Source organism: Cavia porcellus, unplaced genomic scaffold (assembly GCF_034190915.1).
Source record: "Cavia porcellus strain 051 isolate PalLab524CR breed Dunkin Hartley unplaced genomic scaffold, mCavPor4.1 scaffold_14, whole genome shotgun sequence".
Classification (NCBI taxonomy): Eukaryota; Metazoa; Chordata; class Mammalia; order Rodentia; family Caviidae; genus Cavia; species Cavia porcellus.
Genome location: NW_026947497.1, coordinates 63,159,523 through 63,184,332, shown reverse-complemented (window position 1 = coordinate 63,184,332; position 24,810 = coordinate 63,159,523). Strand labels below are relative to the sequence as shown.

General features: G+C 51.2%; 1 protein-coding gene across 7 annotated transcripts in view; it reads right to left on the bottom strand.

The window, feature by feature from the left end:
* Lars2 (leucyl-tRNA synthetase 2, mitochondrial) overlaps nt 1-24,810 on the bottom strand; it is a 93,563-nt gene that overhangs the window by 19,687 nt on the left and 49,066 nt on the right. For all 7 annotated transcript variants that reach the window (XR_010051573.1, XR_001202906.3, XR_001202907.3 and 4 more), the window contains exons 6-12: nt 24,215-24,304; nt 21,644-21,787; nt 13,955-14,062; nt 13,393-13,552; nt 5,949-6,053; nt 3,303-3,418; nt 2,300-2,583 (exon numbers count right to left, since the gene is read on the bottom strand). Coding sequence is in view for 4 of the 7 variants with exons in the window: in XM_005006837.4 (XP_005006894.1) it covers nt 2,300-2,583; nt 3,303-3,418; nt 5,949-6,053; nt 13,393-13,552; nt 13,955-14,062; nt 21,644-21,787; nt 24,215-24,304 (1,007 nt within the window). In the remaining 3 variants the exon portion in view is untranslated. The remainder of the gene's footprint in view (nt 1-2,299; nt 2,584-3,302; nt 3,419-5,948; nt 6,054-13,392; nt 13,553-13,954; nt 14,063-21,643; nt 21,788-24,214; nt 24,305-24,810) is intronic.

Genomic DNA, 24,810 nt, shown 5'->3' with positions numbered 1-24,810 from the left:
TGCTGTGTTCCGGGAAGGTAATTTGGAGCAAGTTTTCAGGAAATCTGCAACACAAACATTTTGGTCTTCCATATTTGACAGCTCACTCTCTCCTTCTCTCAGGTTAACTTGGTAGAAAATCGGAGCCCCGGAAAGGGTGAGACAGGGCCATGTCTTGTATGTCGCTGTCTATGGTAGGCACAACCAGGGAGCTCCCAACCACTGCCAACATCAGGGCACTTTTAAGCCAATCGACGCATGAAGAAAAACCAAAGACCCTGCGGTGAGAGGTGCTGAGAAAGGAACTTGGTTTCCCTTTCTACTTCTGCTCTAAGACAAGGGGACACAGAAATCCCCCTGGGCAGCCCGGGAAGCAAATGATGCTGGAGGCCCCCAGGTGGGGATATCCTGGACCACTGTTAGCATCTCCATCTCAGCTCTGTGGCAAGTGGCATCAAGTTTATGGCTCGAAATGAATTCTGGTAGGGGTGTGATCACCACAGAAATTGGCAAACATTGCACATCAGAGGTCCTACAGGGAGCTGGTTGTCCCAAATTCCAGAGCACAGCGCTGCCACTGCCAGAGGGTGGACTCTTCCCGGAGGGTGCAGAGCCCAGCACTCCAGCCCCTCTGTGTGTGAAGAGGGAAAAGAAAATGAACCTTTTCCTTAGGGCCGCAGTGGGCATCCTCAGGATCTCGCAAGCAGGACGGGGAGGAGGGAATGATGGATCTTCTGCTAACTAAACATGCGAGGTTTGGATCTGCTTTGAATTTTAAAACAAAAAAAAACCAAAATAAGGCTGTGTTTTCTAGCTTGCATTTGTGAAACAGTTTGTATCAGCCTTACAAATAGTGCAGAAGGAAAGTCACCCCTTGTCCCTGGCACACATGCCTGCTGATTAAATCAAAGGGGTCGAACAGAGAGCTCAGAGCCAAGGGTCCAGGATCTCCTGCTAGGTGCGAGCTTGTCAGCAAAGCCCTGGGACCCTGGTCCCTGCCACCGAGAGCAGTTGATCTGATTTGATTCTGATTTGGAGTGGGATCCAGCAGAAAGCAGACACTATTTTGAGAAATAATTAGAAGATAAAGGCACCTCTTCTTCCTCACCTAATCTGTGCCCAGGTATCAGCAAAGGAGAAAGCACTGGGCTGGATTTTATAGAGAAGCCGCTGGCTTCAGGCAGATTTTCCTGTCAGCTCCTCTCCGAGGGTTTGCTGAGCTTGAAAACAATGGAGTCCCGGTGCGGACACCAAAGACGGGGGTGGGGGACAAAAATGAGGCCCCGGCAGGCAGCAGCCATGGATGGCAGGGGCAGCATTTGCTTCAAAGGCAGCAGATCAGGAGCTGGAAACCACTCAGGCTCTTGTTCTGTATTTCAGAGAGGAAAAGAGACCCACCCAAGGCCTTGGGCTCAAGAGTCAAGAATCCACTGCTACAACTACAGTGGAAATCAATATGGAGCTCCTCAGAAAACTAAAACCAGAGGTTCCATCCCACCCAGGTGTTCCTCTGCCAGGCATCTTCCTGAAAGAGTTCAAGGCTTCATATTACAGCTTTCCATGCACAGCCATGGTCAAAGCAGCACGGTTCATAACAGCTAAGTCTTGGGAAAGCCCCACATGTCCATCAGCAGATGAATGGATAAAGAAAATGCGGTATTTCTATATGATGGAGTACTACTTTGCCATAAAGAAGGATCAATTTAAGTCAATTTGTAAGAAAATGGATACATCTGGAGACCATAATGTTAAGTGCAATAAACCAGACACCCACACCTAAGGATCATGTGGCTTCTCTTCTACTAGAAACCCAAAGTATAAACACAGAGCACAATAAAGATAGACAGTGGGAGACAGGGAGCTAGTGCTTCTGCAAAGGGGAAGGGGACCGAGAGATGGCAGCAGAAGGGAAGGAAGGAGACACAGAAAGAGTAGCGTCAGGTGACCCCACCAGGTCCTCACAGGTGTGCGAGGTTATACACTGAGGACACAGCAGAGCAAAATGCCTGGCTGCAGTCCACACTCTGGGCCCTCCCTCCTGCTGGCACTGCCCAGTGGCTGTCAGCCCTGCCTCTGGCCTTCAGGAGCCTGCGAGCCTTGATGCCTCCTCCCCTGGCTGCCTGTGGGCTGCTATACCAGCAGGGACACCCTGTGTTGCCGGCATCAGTGAAGAGGGGGAGCCAGCCTCTCCCTGGAGCTGGAGCCCACATTTCCCGCTTACAGATATCCAGGGCTTCCCAGCCCATCTAAGTTTCAAAGCCTCCAGGGGAGTCCGCGGGGTACAGCACTGTCCCTGCCCTGCGTGGTTGCAGTGCCTTACCTCGGGCAGGTGCAGTTCACCCACTCGGAAGCCGTGGCCAGCGGGGAGCCGCCCTTGCCTGTGAAGGACGTGAGGCTGGGCAGGGTGACGGGCAGGTCCTCCAGGGGCACTGGCACCGGGCCGCAGGCTGGGCAGTGGACGATGGGGATGGGCGTGCCCCAGTACCGCTGCCTCGAGATCAGCCAGTCCTTCAGCTTGTCGCTGGTCACGTGGCCGCCCACGCGCAGCTGCCGCGCTTTCTGCGTGAGGGCCAGGAAGGCCTCCCGCCGGGTCAGACCTGTGAACTGATGGGGGAACATGATAGCCACTCAGCCGAGCTGCCGTCTGCATGCACAGCTCTCCCAGCCAGGGGTCCCCCAGGGGCACACTGCCACTTTCTGTGCTCTGGGCACCTCTGCCACTGTCAGCCCTCCCTCCTGCAAAATGCAACCCAAAGCTGCATTTTCCAGCGGCACGGAAACAAATAATGAATATAATTTTTGATCCCAAAGTTCTTCAGATTTTAGAAGGAATTAAAACCTCTCAGGGGAGGCCCCGTGTCACTGCAGCTGCCTTAAGCCCCAGCTCGGAGGTCCTTGCAGAGATGATGAGGTACAAGCACTCAGACACCAGCCAGTCAGCGCCCGGTGTGCATTGTAAGTAACTCCTCCCTGACGAAGCAAAGTTCCCTGAGTGGGAATTATTATCCTGAAGGCAATGGGGACCAGCTGGGGCCAAGGCTGGGAGAGGCAGGCCGCTCTCTCCATACTGAAATGTTCCTATCTTACAGGCAGCACCTCGGACACTGACAGGGCTACTGGCGATTCCCTCTCAGAGCCTGCCCAGCCCCGGGACGGCAGTGCAGTGTTTCCATTGAGCATGTGCTCTGTCAAGACAAGATGCTGGGCTCCTGTCCTGCTTCACGCCCCCTGTCAGTGCCCTGTGCCCTGCTGAGATGTTGCTGCCTCTGCAGGAAAAGGCCAGGGTTCCGGGAGAAGTGTGGGACCCAGACCAGGGCACCCACCTCAGCAGAGCCGCTCAGCCTCTCTGTGCCGTCGGGCAGGGTTTCAATGACGTGGGAGTAGGACAGGCCCAGGGCGTGGGCCAACCGGGCATCCTCCGGGCTGGTGCTGGGAATTCCTGGTCAGGAGGAAGCACAGAACACCTCTGCACGTGCCCGTGTCACCGTGACCCCACTGGTGCTGGGCCTCTTCCCCAGAGGACTTCACCAGTTTACAGGCTGGAAACCACATCCATTCACCGGGGAGACCCCAGCACCCCTGGCCCCCTGGAGCCAGATACACTGCTTCCTTCGCTTGGTCTCTTTCAATAGCCGTAAATGCTAAAATATAACTTCAGGTCCCTGAAACAGCAGGTTGCAAGCTCCTGAGATGCCCCCTTTCAGTCCTGCAGTGACAAGGACAGTGGCTCTCTTTTGGGGAGCAGGGATGTTGCCCCCAGCATCTCTCAGACCCCAGACAATGTCACTGGGCCTGGGCATTGAGAACTGGTGATTATTCTGACCCTTCAGCCTTGCATATCCTCAAGGGAGCAAGGCCCCTCCCTGGGCCAAGGCCCTGCTGCCTGTGGTGTAGTTTGGTTTTTTTAGTGGTACCAGGGATCAAACTCATGACCTCACACCTGCCAAGCAGGTGTTTTACACCATTGAGCTAAATCCCTGGCCTGATGTGTAGCTCTGATCTGACCATTTCCATGCTCATTTGGAGGGTGTTGGTTTTCTTTTTCTTTTTGGTGCTGGCGAATTGAACTTGCACTTGCCAGGCAGGTGCTTATGCCACAGAGCTATATTCCTGGTCCCATTTTTCAAGTTAGATGTTGCAGATGGTGGGGGCTCTGTTTCGGGGAGCCCCAGGCCCCCTGAGGCGGGGGATGAGCAGGGTTCCTGATCCCTATCACAGTGCTCCCTGGGTGGGACACATACATATCCCAAACCCCCAAGAGACTCCTTGCCACTGGCATGGCTTAATGTTTGGAAGATGGACTAGAGAGTTCTTTCCTTTGCAACGTGCGAAGCTGTGACAGGGTACAGAATTCTGTGGGGGCTCCAGCTAAGATTAAGGCAAAAAGGCACTGGCTGAGGTGAGGAATGCTGGGAGGACTGGAAGGCAGTGGGCAGACGGCAGGCGATAAACATTGTAGAAAGGTTCACTGTTGGGGAGTAGGAAAAGTCACTTATCCACACCAAGCCCATGGACTGGAGTAATGAGCAGGAACGCTTGGAAGCAGGCGCTGTGACTACAAAATGGATGTGGCTGTGTACAGTGTTCTCAGCTGTGGGGTGTGTTGTGAAGCTCCGTGGGAGGTAAACTCTGCTACAGCACAAGCAGGATGGCAGAAAGACGGCTTCATCTCCTGTTTGTTTATTTTGAGTCAGGGTCTCCCCATGCAGTTCAGGCTAGACTTGAGCTCACTTTGTAGCCCAGGTTGGTCTCAAACTCACAATAATCCTCCTCCAAGTGCTGGGATTACAGGCATGAGCCACCATGCTTGAATTTTTTTTAATCTCTTGTTTTTGTGTTTCTTTCTGCTTCTGTCTTTCCTGGAGGGCAACAAGTGATGGTTTATAAAATGCTGACAATGCAGTTAAGTGGAATCCTGATCACAGGACAAACAATTTCCCAGGCGTACCTGAGAAATCTGCTTTTTTGCCCTTCTGAACTCTCAATCTTGTGTCAGTGATTTCACTCAGCATATCAAAGAAGAACAGAAACCCGAGTGGCCATATCAGCAAGAGATTTCATCACGGCTCATCCCGGCTGCTTATTTTAACAAATTTTCCTGATTAAAATTACATGTGGGTAGCAGAAGGAATTACTCTAGCTTAAGTATTCAGAAGTGGAGTTCTGAACGGCTTAGTATTAATTTTCTGCTCTGAGGTCTCTGCCAGTCCCTTCAGCAACACCCGACCTCAGCCAGGCTGGGGAGGGGCTCAGCCATAGGATGCTTGCCTAGCAGGTGTAAGGACTTACTCCGATCCCCCTCACTGCCCAAACAAAACCAAAAGCATTATAAGGAAACAGATGTGATTCTACAGCTTAGAATGTACTCTAGGGAGACGGGTGGTTGGGCCCACAATTGGGAGATTGGACAGAGGTGGCTTTAGGCGGCAGCCTTCGCCCCAGACTTCCTGGCGCATGGTGACAGTTTTTGCAGACACCCAGTGCCTGCTTCTGATCAAGCCTCGGCTTCACTGCTCTTACGAGCTCAGGTTCACTTCCTACAGAGGCTTGGCCCAATCCCAGGTTGGTTCCGTAGCTCAGAGCCCCTCTCAGCGCCCGCCAATGGCTCTGGGTGAGTTTTGAGACTGGATTTTCATCTGGGCTGTACACAGTGTGTGTCTGAGTCTCACCTACTAACTCTGTCCATGGCCCACTGTTTGTTATTTTCCCTGGTAACCAGCCAGGTGCTATCCAATGAATATGCGTTCAAATGTTGTTCTTCAATAAAGGATGACACAAAAAGGAGAGGGGCTGGAGCTCTGTGCAACACCAGCCTAGCACGTGTGAGGCCCGAGTTCAGTCCCCAGTGCCACACTCAGGAGCAAAACACCACAGAATCAATAGCAGGCTCTTCCGAGGGGCAGAACAGCATGGACTTTGGTCTTAAACCTGCGTGTTACATTACCGTGAGGACTTGTATAGTTGCTTACCTATTTTGGAATCCAGAGAGCCTCCCAGGTCAGTTTCGGCCAGGATAACAATGGGGACCTCCTGTCGGGTCAGTAAGTTCACAGCCACCACAGGAGTGAGGCAATCTGAAAAGGACAGCAAACCCATGGTGTACATCTGTCACCAGGGACATGGGTCCCCTCTGAATCTCAGGAGATAGCTGGGAAAAACAGGCATTAGATCTTCTGAGTTTTGTGCTGTTAAAGAGTGTGTCCTTTGAAAGGTATTAACAGGAAGTTCATTTTGAGAGTGGTGGTGCACACCTGTAATCCCAGCACTAGGGAGGCTGAGGCAGGAGGGTCACTTCGAGTCAAAGACCAGAAGAGCTACATAAGCAGAGAAGAACATGTCCCTCATGGTCATTAGCAAAGCAGTGAGAACAGCAGGTTACTTTCCAGGTGTGGAGGAAGAAAAGACATTCTCATCACTGTCTTTTCCCTTCGAAAAACATCTCTAATATACAGGAGAGCAACACACATCTATCTCCAGGGAGGGTAGGAAAGGTGAAATTTCACATCACAACACCTGAAGATGAAGTGGTCAGGGGATAGAAAATGACTGGGAAGTATGGGAGAAAGAGATTTATAGACATTCCAGCCCCAAATGGTTCCTTCCTTCCAGGTGCTCTATTCTTAGGAACTACTTCAGGATGTACTCCTGCAAAACAAGGGGGTAAATGAAGAAAAAGATCAGACATAGTATCCAGAACCAGGGGATGCAACAAGGGAAAACAAGACAGGAAGGGCATCCATGGACCGATAAGGCAAAGAGCTGGGAGGTGGATGTGCAGAGAAAACTGGGGAGCGCACAGGTCAGGTCCCAGCAGCACACAGTCCCCAGGAAGCACCTCCAGGAAAAAGGGTCTGACAGATTCACTGGCAGGCTGAATAGGTGGAAAACGGAGCAGAGAGGAGTTTCAAAGAGCTGGGGAGAACACGTGGGAAGACTTGGACAAATGTTCAAGATAAAAAAGGGACACTGAGAATTTCAGGAAAAATAAAAGCTATAGGACAAAGAAACTGTAACCACAGTGTGCATGCTTAGTTGTGGATGTGTATTTGGTTATGATAAAACAGTTAAATTTATCCAAACGCTGTACCATCTTACATGAAGCTGGTGATAACCATCGCCCCAGGCCAACAGCCACCGTGATCTATCTTCACTAAAATGCCAGGAGGGTGGGGAGCAGAAAGACCTGAACAAAGTCCCCAGAAGAAGGCGGAGAGGCGGTAAGCAGACGATAACCATTAACAACAGTTACAGCACATTCACTCTCATACTCTGCTGCGCTTGCCACATTTAAGACTTCATGCAATTACCCAAAGCATATCTAAACTCTCAAATTAAAGTAAACCCAGGAGTTAGGATTTATATTTCAAAGAGTTAAGTAGCCCTGGAGGCATCAAAATAGTGTGGGATCCTCCTTCATCAAGGGGGCGGGACGCAGGGTGAGGCTGGGGAGCTAGGCAGCAGCTCAGCCCACTGGGAGGGCCCCAGTGCTGGGCCCCTGCATGAGACTCATGTTTGATTCTGGTTTGTGCTTCTGACACCCTTGCCAAGTCTGCAGCATCCCATCTGAGGAGGCCGGGTGGCCGGGGTTGGGGCAGGAATGACAGTCACTAGACCATGTCTAGGACTTGTGCCTGGAGGACCTGATGGCAGGGCTGGCAGCTTGTACTGACATCAAGTCTAAGCAGGAAAAACCACCCGCCACCCTTCCAGTCCTCGGTGGGCTGGCTGGACACCACGCTGCACTGCCATCAGCGTGCAAGTTTCAGGGACTGTGCAGCAAGTGTGGCTTGGCGGTGTCTGGGAGCAACTTCTAGGTCCAGCCACCAACAAAAAGGCTCAACTTCCCTGTCCTGCTCCGGCAATGGAACAAGATGAAATGCAGTTCACCCTGGAAACCCCAGAGGGCAGAGGCACAGAGAGGCTCCTCACCCCACTGCCTGAGTGCAGGGAAAACATTCCTGCTCACCCAGAACCTGTCCTAGCCACCAAACCACATACAAGCACCACTGACCCAAAATAATCAGACACAGCTGTGCAAGGGGGCACTGCTGTAGCTGTATTGTTAGTATTCCATTTGCTGGTTTGTTTGAGACAGGGTCTGGTCATGTAGTTCAGGCTAGACTTGAATTCACTATGTAGCCCAGGCTGGCCTTGCATTCATGACGATCCTCCTGCCTCAGCTTCCAGAGTGCTGGGATTACAGGAATGTTCCACCTCACTGGTTCTTTTTGTGGTTGTTGTTTCATATTCTCTGACTTTTCACATAGTATACGTATATCATTTGGATTCTTTTTAAAAGTAATTTTTAGAAAGAGATGAAAATTAAAATAATCTTGAAGTGTCATTTTATATCTGGTAAGCTTGGAAAAACTTCAAAAGCTAACGTGTTTGTGAAGCTGCAGGGAGAGTTATTTATCACTGGATATGGTACTGTAAGCTGATAAAACCCCTTCGGAAACCAATAAAAGCAACGTATAACAAGAACTAGAAAAATGTCCAGGCCTTTCACCTGACCAGAAACCTCACTCTTAGGAATACATCCTAAGGAAAATTCTATAAAAGCAAAGAGTTATGTGGCCAAAAATGTCCACAGTAATCTCTAGTGTAGGCCCAGACATTCAGGAAGTCAAATGTTCAATCTAATAGAGAAGACTTAAGGCACCATGGTACACAGAGTTGACAGAATAGTACGTATGAAGTTTTAAAAAGGTAAATCCTGCATACAGAATAAAGAAACACTTTATGATAGGAGAGTAAACGAAGGCACAAAATGAGGAAGCAGAAGCAGCTTGATTTCCAGGACATGGATGGGACACGAGGTGCCTGCATGCAGGAGGGTAAAGGTGAGGCTCTCTCTTTCATGTCACATATAAAAATTAACTCAAAATGGATTAAACCTCTAACGAAAGGTCTAGAGCTACAGAATCTGTGGAAGGAAACACACACCTAGATCTTCATGACCTTCCACTGGGCAGCAGGGTTTCTTTAGGGTTAACACCAAAGCAAAATCAACAAACGAATGCAAGACCAAAGAGAGAAATTGGATTTTATGCTGGGTACGTAGGTCAGTGGCAAAACTCATCTACCACCCCTGGGGCTCTGGATTCTGTTCCCAGTACAGTTTAAAAAAAGAAAGAAAGAAAGAAAGAAAAGAAAAAAAAAATCTTCTATGTCCTAAAGAAAATGCAAAGACAACTCCTTGGAAGCATGTACCTGACAAGCAAGAATATCCAGAATATATAAAAATTAAAGCGGGCAAAGATCTGAACAAAGAAGACACACAAGTGGGCAATGTGGATATTAAGGTGCATGGCAGCCAGGTAATGAAATGACAGACATGACGCGTACTGACAGGGACGCCGGGAGCAGGGCCTCTCACCCACTGCCGGCAGGGAAGGCGCATGGTGGAGCTTCAGGAGACATTCTGCGAGTCCCCAGGTAGTCACCACCCAGCCCTACACGGTCACTACCGCACCTGCAGGCCCATGGGAGATTCAGGCCGAACAGACGTCTGTGCCCCCACACGAAGATCTGCGTGGATGTAACAGCAGTATTAGTTACCACAGCAAAAATGGGAGAAATAATCCAGATGACCATCCACTAACAAGTGGATAAATTAAACACAACAGAGTACTATTTGTAAATCCGAAGGAAGTACTGGTGTCTGCTATGCCATGCAAGAGCCCTGAAAATGTTACGCTAAATGAAAAGAAGCCAGACGCAAAGGACAGGTACCACACAGCTCTGCTGACCCGGATGCTTCAGCCGGGCGAATCCATGGGTGAGGAGGTAGGTGCAGGCTGGCTAGGGCTGGGGCTGGAATAGAGAGGGGTGTGCAACCACTTGAGGGCCTGAGCTTTCTCTTTGAAGATGCTCACACTGGTCTGTGCATACTCCACGACCATGAAACAGCTCAATTACAGTTTAGGAGGGTGAACCTATGGGTATGTGAATTTTATTTCAGTAGAACTGTCATAGGAAGCCAGGTGTGGTGGCATATATCTGTAATTATTAGGGAGGCTGAGGCAGAAGGCCCCTACAAGTTCAAGGCCACCCTGGGCTACAAAGTGAGTTCAAGGCCACCCTGAACTGCATCGTGAGACCCTGTCTCAAAAAGACCAAAAATAGGGGCTGGGGATTTAGCTCAGCGGCATAAGCGCCTGCCTTGTAAAGCAGGCAGTCGTGAGTTCGATCCCCAGTACCGATAAAAAAGGAAAAAGACAAAAAAAAAAAAAAAAAAAAAAAAAAAGAAAAGAAAAAAAAAGACCAAAAACAAAAACCCATAAAGTTCTATTATTTCTTTAGGAAAAAAATTAATCTTTAAACTTAAATATTGGCAAATATGCAGTGGATGTCCAGAAGTAACCTGCATGCTGTGCGTGGTTACAATGTGTTCCTTGGAATGAAACTACAGCCCCAGGCTCCCCACTTCTCCTCCCAGGGCTGTACTGGGGATGTGAGCTGAAATCCAAAGCCACAGAGTTGCTGACCTCATTCGGGTCCAGACGCAGACCAGCTACTGCGGTGAGGGGCTCCCTGCCTGGCAGGTGGGCCTCCTCTACCACAGAAAAGCAGTGCGCCCTGCAGCTGGACCCCAGAGTGTTCTGCAAATGGCTCTATGGTCACATGTGGGTGGCAGGTGTTACAGACGACCTCACTTGCTCAGCCAGAGGTCCTGAGGGCCACAGCAAGGGCCCTGCTGGCTTCCGATCCACGCTTCTGGAGCTGAGAAGCCTTCCTCACAATGGTTCATCTGCGATACATGCTGAAGTACCACAGCTTGGTTACAAACCACACCATGGCTGGACATGATGGTGCGCACCTGTGATTCCAGCACTTGGAGGCTGAGGCAAGAAGATCATGAGCTTGTGACCAGCTTGGGCAACGTAGTGAGACCCAGTTTCAAAACGAAAATAAGATAAAATGGACTGGGGATGTAGCTCAGTGCAAAGGCCTTGGATTCGATTGCTAGCACCACAAAAACCAACCAACCAACCAAAAATACCCACACAAATCCTGGATCACAGATGTGTCCCTCACTGCTCATCCCACTCCACAAGAGACAGCGGATAGTGACTGAAGGGTTAGTCTGGCTCCCCGGGAGGTGCCGCTCTCTGAGGTGACAGTGACACCGGGGTTCTAAGTCCCTCTCTCCTGACTTTGGGTCCCTTCTGGCAAAGCAGCACTGTGTAAGATGCTGTGGCCCCAAAGCCCCAGGGTTTGAATGTTTCACTCTTAGGCGCAAAAGAAGACTCTAGAGAACGGCATGAACCTCCGGGGCTCTCCTGAGGCTTCCTGTGGACACCTCACAGGGCTTTCAGCTCCTAACAAGGCTGAGCACAGACAGAGTGAGAGGTAAGAGGAGGTTGTCACCAGAGAGCTGGAGCCAACAAGGAATAAATGGAAATCCAGGGACAGGGAGGCACCTCACTGTCTCTTAAAGCCTCTGAGCCATGTTTGCTAAGCAAAGCATGACGCCCTCTGTCGGCAGCACCACAACCCAGCTGCTGGACCAGGACCCCACCCTTGATGTCTTCCAGACCCCCAAGCAATCTCCCTTGGCTCTCAGAATGAGGTCGGCGGGCAGGATGCTGGAACCAAGAGCCAAGTGTAGAGTCCAGCTTAGTGACAGCAGGAGCTCTCAGCCAAGGATTTAAACCCCTATGGGAGGCTGCAGGGGCCCTCAGTAGTTGCTCAGCAGTGACACAACACTCAGGGTTACTGTCACCAAAGGGTCAAAGGAGGCACATCCGTGTGCTCAGGGCCATCTCAACTTACTTTTTATTCACATTTCTAGAGCCATTCCAATCTACCTTCCAGAAAAGTTGTGTTATATTCAAGGTACCCTCTGGCCTCAGGTGATGACAGTGTTACATGACAAAATCCCCAGTCTTGATGTGCAATTGAATCTGAAGACCGAATAGGCTGCCATCTGCCTAAACAATATTTCCACTCTGGAAATTAGACCTGGGAAAAGGTAGGACCCAGAATACTACTCCATGTGGAATTATGTCAGATAACTGAAAGGGGAGAACACAGCTACTCCAGATAGAACGTGACATTTGACAATAGATTTCCCAGAATGAATGACCAGGCAGCCACTGTGCCAACACCCAAGCAGGGACAGAAACACTGCTGTTTGCATGAACTAAAATAATTTCTTCATTTATCACATATGAACAATGCAGAGTGTCTTTCATCTCAAGAATTTTATCTGTTATAATTTATCAGTTCATTAGTTTCCTGTTAAAATTACTCCACTTTAATTTGTGTCCCTAGGGCTGGGGAAGTAGCTCAGTGGCACAAGCACCTGACTGGCAAGCGCAAGATCCTGAGTTCAATTCCTGACACACACGAAAAAAGGTTAACCCCATATTGGAAGTCCTGGGGGTTCTAATTTGTGTCCCCAATGGAACCACAAGAAGAAAAACAGAAAGGTTAGCTGATCATATGTTTCACTTTCTCAATTTTAGATATTACTCACCTGCAAGGAATCTCGAAATGTTCACGAGGGTAAAAATGATGTGTTTTTCCCTTTAAGAAAATAGCTGAAGGAACCCAGTTTTTCTTTTGGGTAGGAGGAGAAAATCAGGCCAGTGAGGACAGCACCCATGCAGGAACAGTGAGAACCAAGCAGGTGAAGTTTCCACGGCACCAACACCAGCTCCCTGGCCAGCCACCAGGACGCAGGCCATTCTGCTCCTCTGGGACGGCAGACTGTGCCCGTTCACAGTGGCTGAGTCAGATCCTGCTTTGGACCTCAGGTCCCAGGACCCCAGTGGATGTGAATATGCAGTGGATGTCCTCTGGGTTGCAGTTTGTAGTCTGGGCCAATGAGCAGGGGTGAGACTTCTGTAGAAACACTTAAATCATTGCAGAAACCTCTTCCTGATCGACTCGAGACCCCCTCCCTGCCCCACTCCCTGCCCCTCAGCTAGAAGCCATGGAGTTTGTGTAGGAAGCTGCTCTCTCTTCATTTCCCCAATCAGAAACTCCCATTCCCCATGGGCCTCAGTGGCCCCTCAATTCCTTGCACTGGGCATCCTGATCAAGTGCTCCAGGCACTGGTGATGGGGCTGGAGATTCGATGTGACAGTGGCACCCAGGGACAGCCTCTCACTGGTGCCCTGGCCCTGCCTCTATCTCCGATCCAGTCCTCTTCCCAACTAGTTCCTTGGCGGCTTCCTGGCTGGTGGCTTCCCACAGCATTTAAATAATGCAGCCCTTTCCCTATAGGTCAGCCAGAGAGGGTGCTGTGGGCTGCAACCTCAGAATTCTGACCCCCCAAGTCTCCTGCTTTAAAAGTAAAAAGTGAACAAATGCACAGAATGACCACGAGAGGGGACCACGAGCTCCGGGAGGGGCCGAAGGTGAGGCCAGACCCCGTCTACTTTCACACTGCAGCCAACTCACCTTTGCCGGGCACCTGTGCCCCTCGCAAGGTTTCTCGAAGGGGGCTGTGCCCCTGCAGGAGGCTGTGGCATGAGGTGATGGCCACATGGGATGCGCCATAGATAGCCTCAGGGGTGGCCGTGTAGGCAGCCAGCTTTTCTCCAGCGTCGTGCCCGTCTACCTGGCAGGAGGACACAAGGGTCACTCATTCCCTTTCTCAGGACCCTGCTCCCCTTCCCTCTCATTTCAAAGGACAGAGGAGGGGCCTGATGGCGCAGAGGAGGGTGTGAAGAGGTGAGCTCTCGCTCAGACAGACACCTTCCTGGTTACAAATCAAATAACCACAGTGTTGTCTTGCTTCTGTCTTTTTTCTTTTTTGTCTTTTTGAGATAAGGTCTCGCCACGCAGTTCAGGCTGGCCTTGAGCTCACTTTGTAGCTCAGGCTGGCCTCGAATTTGCAACTATCCTCCTGCCTCAGCCTCCCAAGTGTTGAGATTACAGGATCACCATGCCTGGTGGTCTTTACTGGAACTGTAGGAAATGTGGACACTTTGGGGTTCTGGGCTAGGCCACCTTTGCTCACCTTCAGCTCGAAGTCCAGGTGGCAGCCCACACAGTCCCCGATCCAGTGTGCCTGCATGGCCTTGATGCCGTACCACTCGGGAAGCTGGGCCAGCGCGTCCTGCATGGCCTGCGGTGGGGGGGGGGGGGGGGAGGCTGGTCAGGGAGAGCGTCAAGTTTGCTTCAGGGGACAGAAGCACTTTGGAGTTGTTCAGGGAGACAAAGTGGGGACACTGCAGGAAGGAGGAGTTCGCCTCCCCTCATTCACCTGCTGGCTTCAGAGGAGGTGGCACTCGTTCTGGGGAGGAAGCTGAGAATCCAGGGAGCAAGGAAACTAACCCTGCGCCTCATGTCCACAGCCTGGGAGGGAAACAAGTTCCCGCTCTGAGGACCGGCTCCTTCCTTCCACTCCTCCATGCTGGACCAGAGGCTCAGGCTCCATCCAGCCAGTGCCCGCCAGTACCTGGAGCCATCCTCCCAGCAGGGCTGCGCCACCCACTTGCCCCTTTGCACCCATCCTTGTGCCCTGTCTGTCTTTGTAATTGAATTGGTGAGGCAGGAAAACTTGGGGAGAGATGCTTTGCCTAAAATATTCAGGTCTCAGAAGAAGACAAAGGATTCAGACAGGATGAAATGTGAATGTTTTCATATGCTAATTCTAGGGAAAAGTGCCTGCTTAAAACCTAAGCAAATCTTTTGATTTAAAAACCAAAAGAAATTTGAAAAATTGACCAGATGAAACCAATGGCTTCAACCATTCAGGGAGGTCTCTTTAGTTTCCTCTGCATATTCAACATATTATTCAGGGCTGCTATTTCTTTTTCTTCTTCTTTCTTTGTGACAGGGTCTCATATGTGGTCCAGGCTGGTCTTGAACTCACTCACTAGGTAGCCCCAGGCTGGCCTCAAACTCACAGTGATCCTCCTGCCTCAGCCTGGGATTTCTGCCTGGCCCAGGGCCATGATTTGCAGATGATGAGCAGAACTTTAGGGAACATCCCCCTCCCTCAGCTCTGCTCATGTGGGCGGTGCCACAGTTGTGTAACCCAAAGGGCTGTTCTTGTTTCACTAGGGTTTGTACTGTGATTATCTCCTCCTCCTTTTTGGGGTGCAGCAATTCCAATGACAGCAGCTGTAGGGGTCTCGATTCTTGGCAAGCCAGTGCTGTCCCCTTGCCCTGCAAATTTATCCAACTCCTGCTGGCTCACAGAATCCAGAAACCTAGGTGAGCAGCAGGTGTTTGGGACATGTTTTCCTTTAAGTGCTATGAAATCCTTTCTCAAACATGATCTGAGGAACTCAGTGCTTTCAGAGCTGAAGGCAGAAGCTCTCCCTCCCTTCTCCCTGATTCCCAGATTCCCAAGGATCCACACCATTTGGAATCCAATAATGAATCCAGATTCTCTCGAGCAATCAGTGAAAAGGCACAGGGTTCTGAGGTCACGGGGCTGCCCTAACCTCACCTGACCACTGAGCAGCAGGTCCCAGAGGACACTCTCCCCACATCCTCCGATCCTGCTGGGACCTCGGCACTGCTTTCGGGTATCTCCACATAAATTAAATAGAAGCCAGCCTTCTCCCAGATGCAAAAACTGGAAGTAAATACCACTGGATTTGCACAAGGAAGAACTACACTGAGATCTCATCTGAAGCAACACTATATTTTCCTGTGGCTCTGATTTAGCATACACAGCTATGCTACAGCTCCCAAAGGGGCCTAATAGTCTTGTGTCTAGGATAGGTCTTAAGGACAGCTACTGTCACTCCCTGGGGACCCAACTTAAATAAAGATGCTGTAAGAAATGGAACCGGAACTGCACGTTAATAGCTGCAGCATTTAAGAGCAGAGGCCACATAGAGACAGCAGCTGAGCAACCCCCAGCTGGAAAGAAAGGCTCTAGAAATATAACACATAATGAGGAACAAGGCAGAGGAAGATTCAAACTAAAAAGCCGGAGATAAAGAGGATTAAAGGTAACACAACCAAACAGGCTCTCTCATCCAAAGGGGAAACTAATGCAGGGAACAAATCCACAGGACCCAGGAGAGGAGCATATGTGAGCTCAAGCTGTAGGAACCACTGTGGCAGCTCTTCAACAAGCTGCATGTGAGGCAAACAAAGAAATACAGGTTTTTATTTGTATTTTATTTATGTATATATTTGGGGGTATCAGGAATTGAACTCACAACTTTGTACTTGCTAGGCAGTCCATAGACTGGGCAGCTATATCCCCGGCCCCACAGATTTTTAAAGCAAGTAGATTTATGAGATACTAAGAGGTGAGCCGAAGAGCAAGAACTAGGCACACACTTGAGACAGATAGGGAATTAGATGTCACAGATTCAGTGACATCTAATTATAATGGGAGCATTTAAAAAGCTGAAACTTGGCATGATTCTGATCAGTGTGGTCTGATGAGCACTTCTTCTTTTTTTTTTTTTTTTTTTGTCTTTTTCCTTTTTATCGGTACCGGGTATCGAACTCATGACTGCCTGCTTGCAAGGCAGGCGCTTATGCCGCTGAGCTAAATCTCCAGCCCCATGGCAATTCTTTTTAAGTGATAATCTGTGTTGCTAAAACATACTCTTGGTGCCAAGAGGTCTTTATTGGAAGATGCTTCCTGGAGCCATTTCCATGCAGTCACTCCAAAGACACAGTGCATGCTGGCTGTCCAGGAAAGGAAGAGTGACCCCCAGGGTGGGAGATGTTTAGAGGTCGAGAGTTCCTATCTAGAACTGTCCAGAGCAGGGGGAGCAAACCTTCTAGAGGCTGAGTGCCCAGTCTGCAGCCCCAGTCCACTTACTTATCTCGAAGTGCTGGCACCAAAACCTGAGCACTGAGGGTTCAGTTTAAAAAAGCAACTGTTGCCTCATGCTCAGCTGCCGAGGGGACTTGGCTTGGGTCCTAGGATGGCGGCATGCGTGCCACTGGGGGAATGAACCTTGGTCTCCTTCTCCCACTTTGATTTCCTATGAAATTCTATCTGGAAATGTTTTGTTATAAAAATCTCACTTGACCTGATGTCTGCCTTGTTTGAATTTAGAGAAGACACAGAAATAAGTATTTTTAAAAACCGTCCTCCGACAGCTCTTCTCTAACCTCTTTAACATACAGCATGTATTTTGGGCAATATCTACCTGCTGTAGCACTGCAACACGAAACACTTTTTTGCAAATGGAACTGGGCTACTTTTGAGTCTCTCTGAGTCCAGCAGAGGTAGTGTTAGCCCCACAGGGAGTTAAGCAGATTCACAGATGCAGAGAGAGGGCTCCCACCCAGCTCATTCACACAGGGACAGAGGGACACACACTGCTAGAGAACAGCTTCAGGGTGCTGGCCTGGGTTCGGTCCCCAGAATGCAAACAAAAACAAAATCACTTCGATCCCTGGACTAAGAGGATCTCATAGCGGGGACCCACCCCAGCTCTCTCTGGGATTAACTCAGGCCATACTTCGGTCTGCTTTTCTCCTTTGACCCTGGGAGGGGTCAAAGCAGCAGAACAGAGGGTGATTACGGTTTGGGCAAACCTGACAAGCAGCCAGGCGGAATGTGTCAGAGGTCACAAAATCCCATGCCCAGGGGTGGAGTAAGATGTTTCCACAAGGGCAAAGCCAAGCTAAGAATGCTGGACTCCAAAGGACTCCAGGCTCCTGAGCACTACTTGGCACCAATCAGAAAATGTATTCAAAGCCTTTCATTTGAATGTGGCCCTGTTCTCGGACCAATCAGAAGAGGCCATTCTGTCCTTCATTTACATATGAGCACTCGGGACCAATCCAAACACAGTTTCTGATCATTTACATCTAGCAAGAGGCCAAAGGGAGTTTTTGATAGGACCACTGTCCCAGTGCCCTATTTGCAAGTAGTGAAAGCCAAGGCAGTGTTTTGGGTACAAAGATCCTTTATCCCCAGGCCCCTGGCAGCCTTTTCTGCTGCCAGGCTCTCCCCATAGAGGGTACATCATTTCCGCCTTCAATAAACTTCCCCCTCCTGCCTCTACTGTGCATCTTGACCAGTTCTTTGTTCTGGACACTGAGGACAGATGCCCCCAGGACCTGCCCCTCTGGCAACAGAACCTTCTCCTTCCCTTCACTTCCAAGACACAGTGACCACAGGTACAGAAATGTCACCGGCATGCTGGAATGGCTGTCACAGAGCCATTGGATACTTTTCTTTGCTTTTTCCTTTGTGCAGCACTGAGGACAGAACCCAGGGCCTCTACCACTGGGTCACATCCCAGCCCACGTGGTCCCTCACCTCCAGAGACCTCTACACCATTCACTGGTCTGATGGACAAACACCAGGGCTGTGCTTTGACCCCAGAGGGCAGGAGGGAAGAAAGCGCTGGGCCCCATGGCACTGTGCTTGCATGTAGGTGGGATCTTGTCCCAGCAGAGGGGGGATCTCAACAAGACAGCACCCTGACATCACGCTGCTTTGTTCTATGTGCACGGTAACAGAAACAATCATTTTGTGAAAAATCTGGAAAGGAGAGAGGGATGAAGGAAATGACCAGTTGAGTTCACAACCACAGTTGAGTTCAGAGTCTGAGGAGCTGGCCACGAATGCTCAGTTCCTCCCTGTCCTGTCTCACCCTCTGTTGGTTTTAAAGTCGCACATTTTCCTGCAACCTCTGGCAGGGGACATTCACAGCCCATGGTGTCTCCACACTGGGGCACCACACATGAGAACCAGCCGTGCGCTGGGTGGACGCCTAGGACGTGTGTGCACTGTGCATGTGTTTTCACACTGTTAACATCACGCTGCTAAATTACTCTCTGAAAACTGCTGGAGCCCAGATTCCCCAAGCGCCCCACTTATGACAGCCACAGGGAGGATTAGTTATGTTATTTGGAGCAATTCTGACGCTCAAAGTTAGCCATCCTGGAATAGGAAGCACAATCTCAGAGAAAAAGAAGACACCTGCCCCTTCCTATGAGAACGCTTATTCTGAACAAAATACATCATGTGTTGAGCTCTGCTAGTGGCTTTGCTTCCCACGAGGCAGCGGCTGCCTGGGTGCATCTCGCTGTGCTTTCTCTAAGCTACAGGGCTCAGAAGGCCTGGGGCGAGGACCCGGCCTCGGGCAGAGGACAGTGACTCCAAATGGGCTCACAGCAACAAACTGGAAGTCTCTGCTCAGGCCCTCCCATTTCCATGTCTGTGCCCTCCCCCATGCCCCCTCATTCCCAAACTTGCCATTGCCCTGCCTTCCTGTGACACACACCCTGCCACTGTCTGCGCACCACCTCTGGAAAGTCCTCAAGAGCTGATGGTGAGGATGCAGACGGGGCCAGAGGGACCTGGGCTAGGTGCTGGCTCTGGCCCCGGGCCTGGCTGTGTGGACACTCCCCTGCGTGCCAACGCTGTGTCAGTGGGCAGGAATCTTCCGGGATGGGACCCGCTCAGCCCCCAAGGAGGCCAGGATGTGGGGTGCTTAAAGGAAAGAAGCCCTGCATCCCTTTATTTCTCTACCTCAGCCCCAGTCCTTCCACTTTAATCTGCTTTTGGATATGTTGGTTTTGCCATTTCAAGCAGCATTAAAGGCAAGCACGGAGGATGCTGTTTGTGTTTGTTGTTCGTTTTCCGCACAGGAAAGGGATTTAAAGAGGAAGACCCTGACCTGAACGCTGCTTCAAATTTCTTGTGCCTCTAAATCTGAGTCACTTACCATGGCAGAGACTCTGGTGATGGTTGCCTGCCCTCCTCAGGGCTGTGGGATCCGGTAACAAAGCTGCCTGTGCTGTTTCCTGCCCAGGGCGGTGGGGCTCCCTCCTGCTTCATGGTGTACTGCGTTCTTGCTTAGTCCACTAAGTTTTTCATTTCAGTTACTGTACTTCCCTGTTCTAGATTTCCATCTGGTTCACTGTTTTCCCCGAGACAGGGTCTTCCTCCTACATATCCCAGGCTGGCCATGAGCTCTCAGCAATCTTTCTGCCTCAGCCTCTGAGTGCTGGGATTTTAGGCACATGACACCACACTGGGCTCAGTTCATTCATTTTTAGGCACAATTCCCACCCTCTCCCAAGACTCCCCTCTGTCCACTCATCGTGACCGCCTTTCCCATCAAGCCCCGGGGACACAATGGACACCTGTGGCTCCATCTGCTAACCCCCACATCTGTGTCATTGCTCTTATTCTTGGGCTGTTTTTGTTTGTCTGCTCCCTTGATGGGGAGTCCCAGTTTCCTGCTTCATAACAAGTCTGGTGATTTTTATTGTTGTAAACACTGCCAAAATACTGCAGGGGGCCTGGATTATGACTACCCCCCAGAGATCTGAGTTTTGTGTGTTTGGTCTGTCTGGTCTTAACATGCTTGGTCTGTTAATTAAGGTGACTCACTCTGATCTTCCCAGTCACGGAGGGTCACCCCCACTCTAAAACGTAGCACCCCTCAGCAGGATCCCTCTGTGTCCCCTGCACCCGTGGCCCCAGTGCTTTCCCAGCCAGGCCTCCCTCTTCTGCTTTCAGCCCAACTCCCAAGGAAGCTTTCTCAGTAAGTCTGCACTGGGTAGCAGCAGGCAGCGGGGCGAGTTGCCATGGTAACCAGCCCAGCCTGCCAAACAGCTGGAATCCTTGATGATTTAGAGAACAATGACTTAGAGAACAATGTTACGCTCAGGTTATTACAGCGCCAGCCACAGGTGGGAGGTCGAAACAAAGGCACTGTTTCAGTGGCTTTTCCAGTATGGCCCACTGCAGTCTTGCTGGTATCCCTGGTGAATACAGGAGCCCCTTTGTTCTGCTCCTGCAGGTGCCTATGTCACTGTGCTAAGCAGCCAGCACTGGGCCCACAGTCCCCAGAGGCCCCTCCCTGGCTCCTGGTCAGCTCTGCCGCTTCCATGGGGAAGAGATCCCCAAGGACAGGTCTCGGGACTCTGAGGATACACAGCCTGTGGTGGGGGCTTATGAGCTGGTGAACTGTAGTCGGCAAAGTCTGCAGCGATCAGAAGTTGTTTTGTGCATCAGAACTGTGGTCCTGGATCACACCAGACCAGAAGTCCCTTTCACTGCAGTCCTTATCTCTGGGCTACTCTGTGGCTAATTTGGAAACTGGCCAGTCCAAAGGACCTGGTACTCTGAGTTGGTCAGGGGTGACTGCACCCTGGGGATTTAGCGAGCAAGTCCCTGCTCTTGCCTGGGCTCTACCTTCAAGCCCTGAATATAGAGAAGCCAGCAGGCAGCTGAGGTCCACCTGGTCCAAACCCTGGGTATCATGGGTGGGAAAGCGAAGGCCAGGGCCAGTCATACTGTGATCGAAGTGGCGGGAAGGGTCACCACCCAATGGTTGGCTCCTTGCCTTCGCCTGTGTCCCTTGGCCTCCTCATGGGGACTGGACATCCCCTCGTTCCTTGCGGGTGACCTCTCTGTGCCCCTGGAATTTCCTACTCTCCACTGGAGAGCTTGCAGAACCACAAAGGTAAGGGACTGCCTGCTTTTCTCAGCTTGCTGGGACTTTGGTGCAGGACTCTTGAGGTGATGGGGATGAGCTTTGACCTCTGTGGTATGAGCTGAAAGGTCAGTGCACACCGGGCTCAGTGACCTTGGGTGACCCATGTTCACCGCCCTGAGGTAAGGGAGGCCACAGCTCCCTGCTCCCCTTCTCCCTACCCACAGCTCTGCAGGCCCTTCCCACAATCACCCGGAGAGGCTCCCCAGCACCCAGAACCTCGGAGGGCATCACGGAGGGTGCCCCAGGCAGACACACACCTTTGCGTACGCAGTAGTCCTGATGAACCACTGCCTAAGGAACTTCTGTTCCACCTTCGCGCCTGAGCGCCAGGAGCGACCCAGCTCATCCACCTGCTCATTGGCGAGCACCGTCTCGTCCACCGGGTCCCAGTTGACCAGGGCCTGTGGGGACACGAGAGACCAATAATGCGGCCTATGCAGAGTCCTTGGAGGCTCCCTGGGCTGCAGGACCCCAGCCTGGAGATGATACGGCCAGGGCACCTGCAGCCAGGCAGGCGTCCCGCACAGCGCTGGCGTCTTCTTGAGCAATACGAACTTGTAGGATTCAAAGTTCAATAAAAAGGGAAAAAGAAGAAAAAAATGACACCCACTTAGCATCCAGCACAAAGGGACACGACAATCCCACACAATGGCTGACCGGCTGAGAAGTTACTGTGGGCCAGGCTCTCATAGTGCTTGCCTGCCTCCACATGTGGGGAGGGCGTGAGGGAGAGAAACGAGAGAATGCTTGAAGCCCCCAACCCGAGGGCCGGGCCAGCCCAGGCAGGAAGTCAGAATCTAGAAACTAGGTTATTTTCAAATACTTTCATTTAATGCCGGGCATGCTGGTCACACCTATAATCCCAGCACTCAGGAGGCTAGGGAAGGAGAATTGCTGCAAATTTAAGACTGGCCTAAACTACAAAGTAAGCTCAAGGCCAGCCTGACCTGCTTAGTGAGATCCTGCCTCAAACAGACAACAAAACAAACAAAACCCAAACAAACAAACTTCCATTTAAATTTGGGAGTAACACAAAGTGGGCAAATCTTAAGTGTGGCAGTGCTCCCACCAAAGATTCCCAGCACCCCAGAAAATGGGTCCACATCCTGTCCAGCAGCACAGCCACTTCCCCCGGAAGAACTCTGCATTCAAGTCTCCACGGATTCACCTTCACATCTCTGATAGGACTCCGGCCCCACCGTGAGAAACACCCCCACTGCAGAGCCCTGGGTGGCTCCTATCTCTGTTTCCAGTGAATCTGCTACCACTGTACTCACCCCTTCAGGGCACGCAGGCACCGCCGGGTACAGAGAAGGCGCCGAGTGCAGATGTGCTGGGTGCTAAAATGTTCCAACTTGACATGTTTCTAAAACCGGATGGCCTGGCATGTGTGAGGCCCTGGGTTCAGTTCCCAGCACAGGGCCCCCCCCCCCCCCCCGCCACGGCTCCAGGAAGCCACGGTGCTCACTGCTGTCCTCAGGAGCCACCTAGCTTTCCACCTGTTACCGGGCCCTGCCTGCAGGCTGTGTCTGATCAATGCCCTCGGTTGCCACAGCTCCGGCTCTGCCCAGTTCTGGGTCCAGGCCTGCGCCCCATGTCACCCCTAAACCCCTGGCCCCTGCAGCCAGCACCAAGGGCTCCCAGCCCTTCTGAGTTTCACTGACCTCCGCACCCACAGCCCCTTCCTCAGTTTCTTCAGAGACTCCGAGCAGAAGTCTTTATGTGCTTATTTACAGTTGAACATGTTTGGCTTGGTGAGGACAAGTGCCAGTCCCTTCCACACTGGCCCTGAACATCCAGGGAGCAGCACTGGCTTGGAACCCTGTCTTCCGGGGCGTAGCAGTAAAAAAAATATCTAAGGTTATCTACAATAGTTACTAAAATACTCCTCTGCTTTTAGCAAGTGCTGTGTTCTTCTGGTGTTCACTAGTATAACTAAGTAATCCAGGCACACTTCCATTCTGGTGTGTTACCTTGACACTACCTGTGACCTGCTATGAAATAAGGGCCACTCAGCATGGCTGCACAGCATTTCTGCCACTTCCCACCCTTGCTGTAGCTTTTGCTACCTTGTCTTTAATTTAATAGTTACTATTATGCCTTGCATCTACATGTCCCTCAAAGCTTAATTCGGTCATAGGTGGGGGCTTTTTGGAGGTGGTTGGATCTACAGTATAACACTGGGGTACCTACCCTTAGGGCAGTAACACCCACACCCAGAGTGGGCCTCCCCACTAGCCACACCCAGAACTATGCCAAACCAATCAGGGGAGTGACTAAGTAATCACACACCCTTAATCCCAGCATGTCCGGTTCCCAGGAGGCCACTCCACACAGGCTCGGTACTGGCAGGGGGTATTTGTTTTGCTTTGCTCAGTGCTGGGCATCTGCCCTGAGCTGCACCCTCAGCCTGATAACTGCTCCTGGTTGTCCCAAGAGCCCCACGAGGTAGCTATTCCTGCCTTGAGCTGCAGGAAAGAAGCCAGGTTTCCTGGAGGTTCTGTTATCAGCTGGTCCCGCTGCAAGAGGGGAAGGACAAAGGTCCCAGAAGCCCCCGTGTCACCTGTGCTCTGTCCTTGAGCTCATTATAGGCACTGTCATGTGCTGGGAATGCAAGGGTGACAGAAGCCCAGACCCTAGAGGCCGTAGACTGAGGCAGCTGCAGGTACGTTCTTCGTCTGCTCTGGCAAATCTCATGGACTCGAAGGGGAGCAGGCTTTGACAGCTGCCGTGCAAACCAGGCTCTTTCTTCCTTATGTTAGGAAGGACATACTCTAAGCAGATGGAGAAGTACACAGTGCTTTAAAAGTGAGCTGAGGTTAACTTACTTCCTTTTGATAGGCCAGTCCGGCTTCATAGAGTTTAATGAAGAGGTACTGAGTCCATCTGTAGTAATCCGGCAAACACGTGGTGATTTCCTACGGAGAGGGGACAGCATCATGCACAGGTCACTGAGCACACTCTGATCCACGGTGGCTGTGTCAGCCTCACCATGTAGTTCTAGAAGGCAGCCAGGCTTCGGGCACCTCCCCAGTCTACAGCATGCTCCACAATTCACAAAATGAGGGGAGCAGCCCTTCGTTTGGGGGGCGAACCGCTCCCCAGATGCTCCCTCGCATCCCAGGGCACATCTAGTGATAAGAACCCCAACTCCAAGTTCTGTGCCCGAAACACATGCATGGGCCCAGAGGGGTAGCTCACTTAGAAAACAGTCAGAGACTGCAAGAGGGACATTTGCTTGGACAGGATCCCCACTGCAGTGCACTCTGTGTTTCGGTGAACCCGGGCAGGGGACCAAGCCCAGGACCTCGGGCAGACTAAGGAAGCATGGGGCCCACGTGCTACACCCTGGACCCCACGGCCCTGTCCCCATGAACCAACCGACAGTTTGCAATCAGAATTTAATTAGCACAAGAACCTTGAT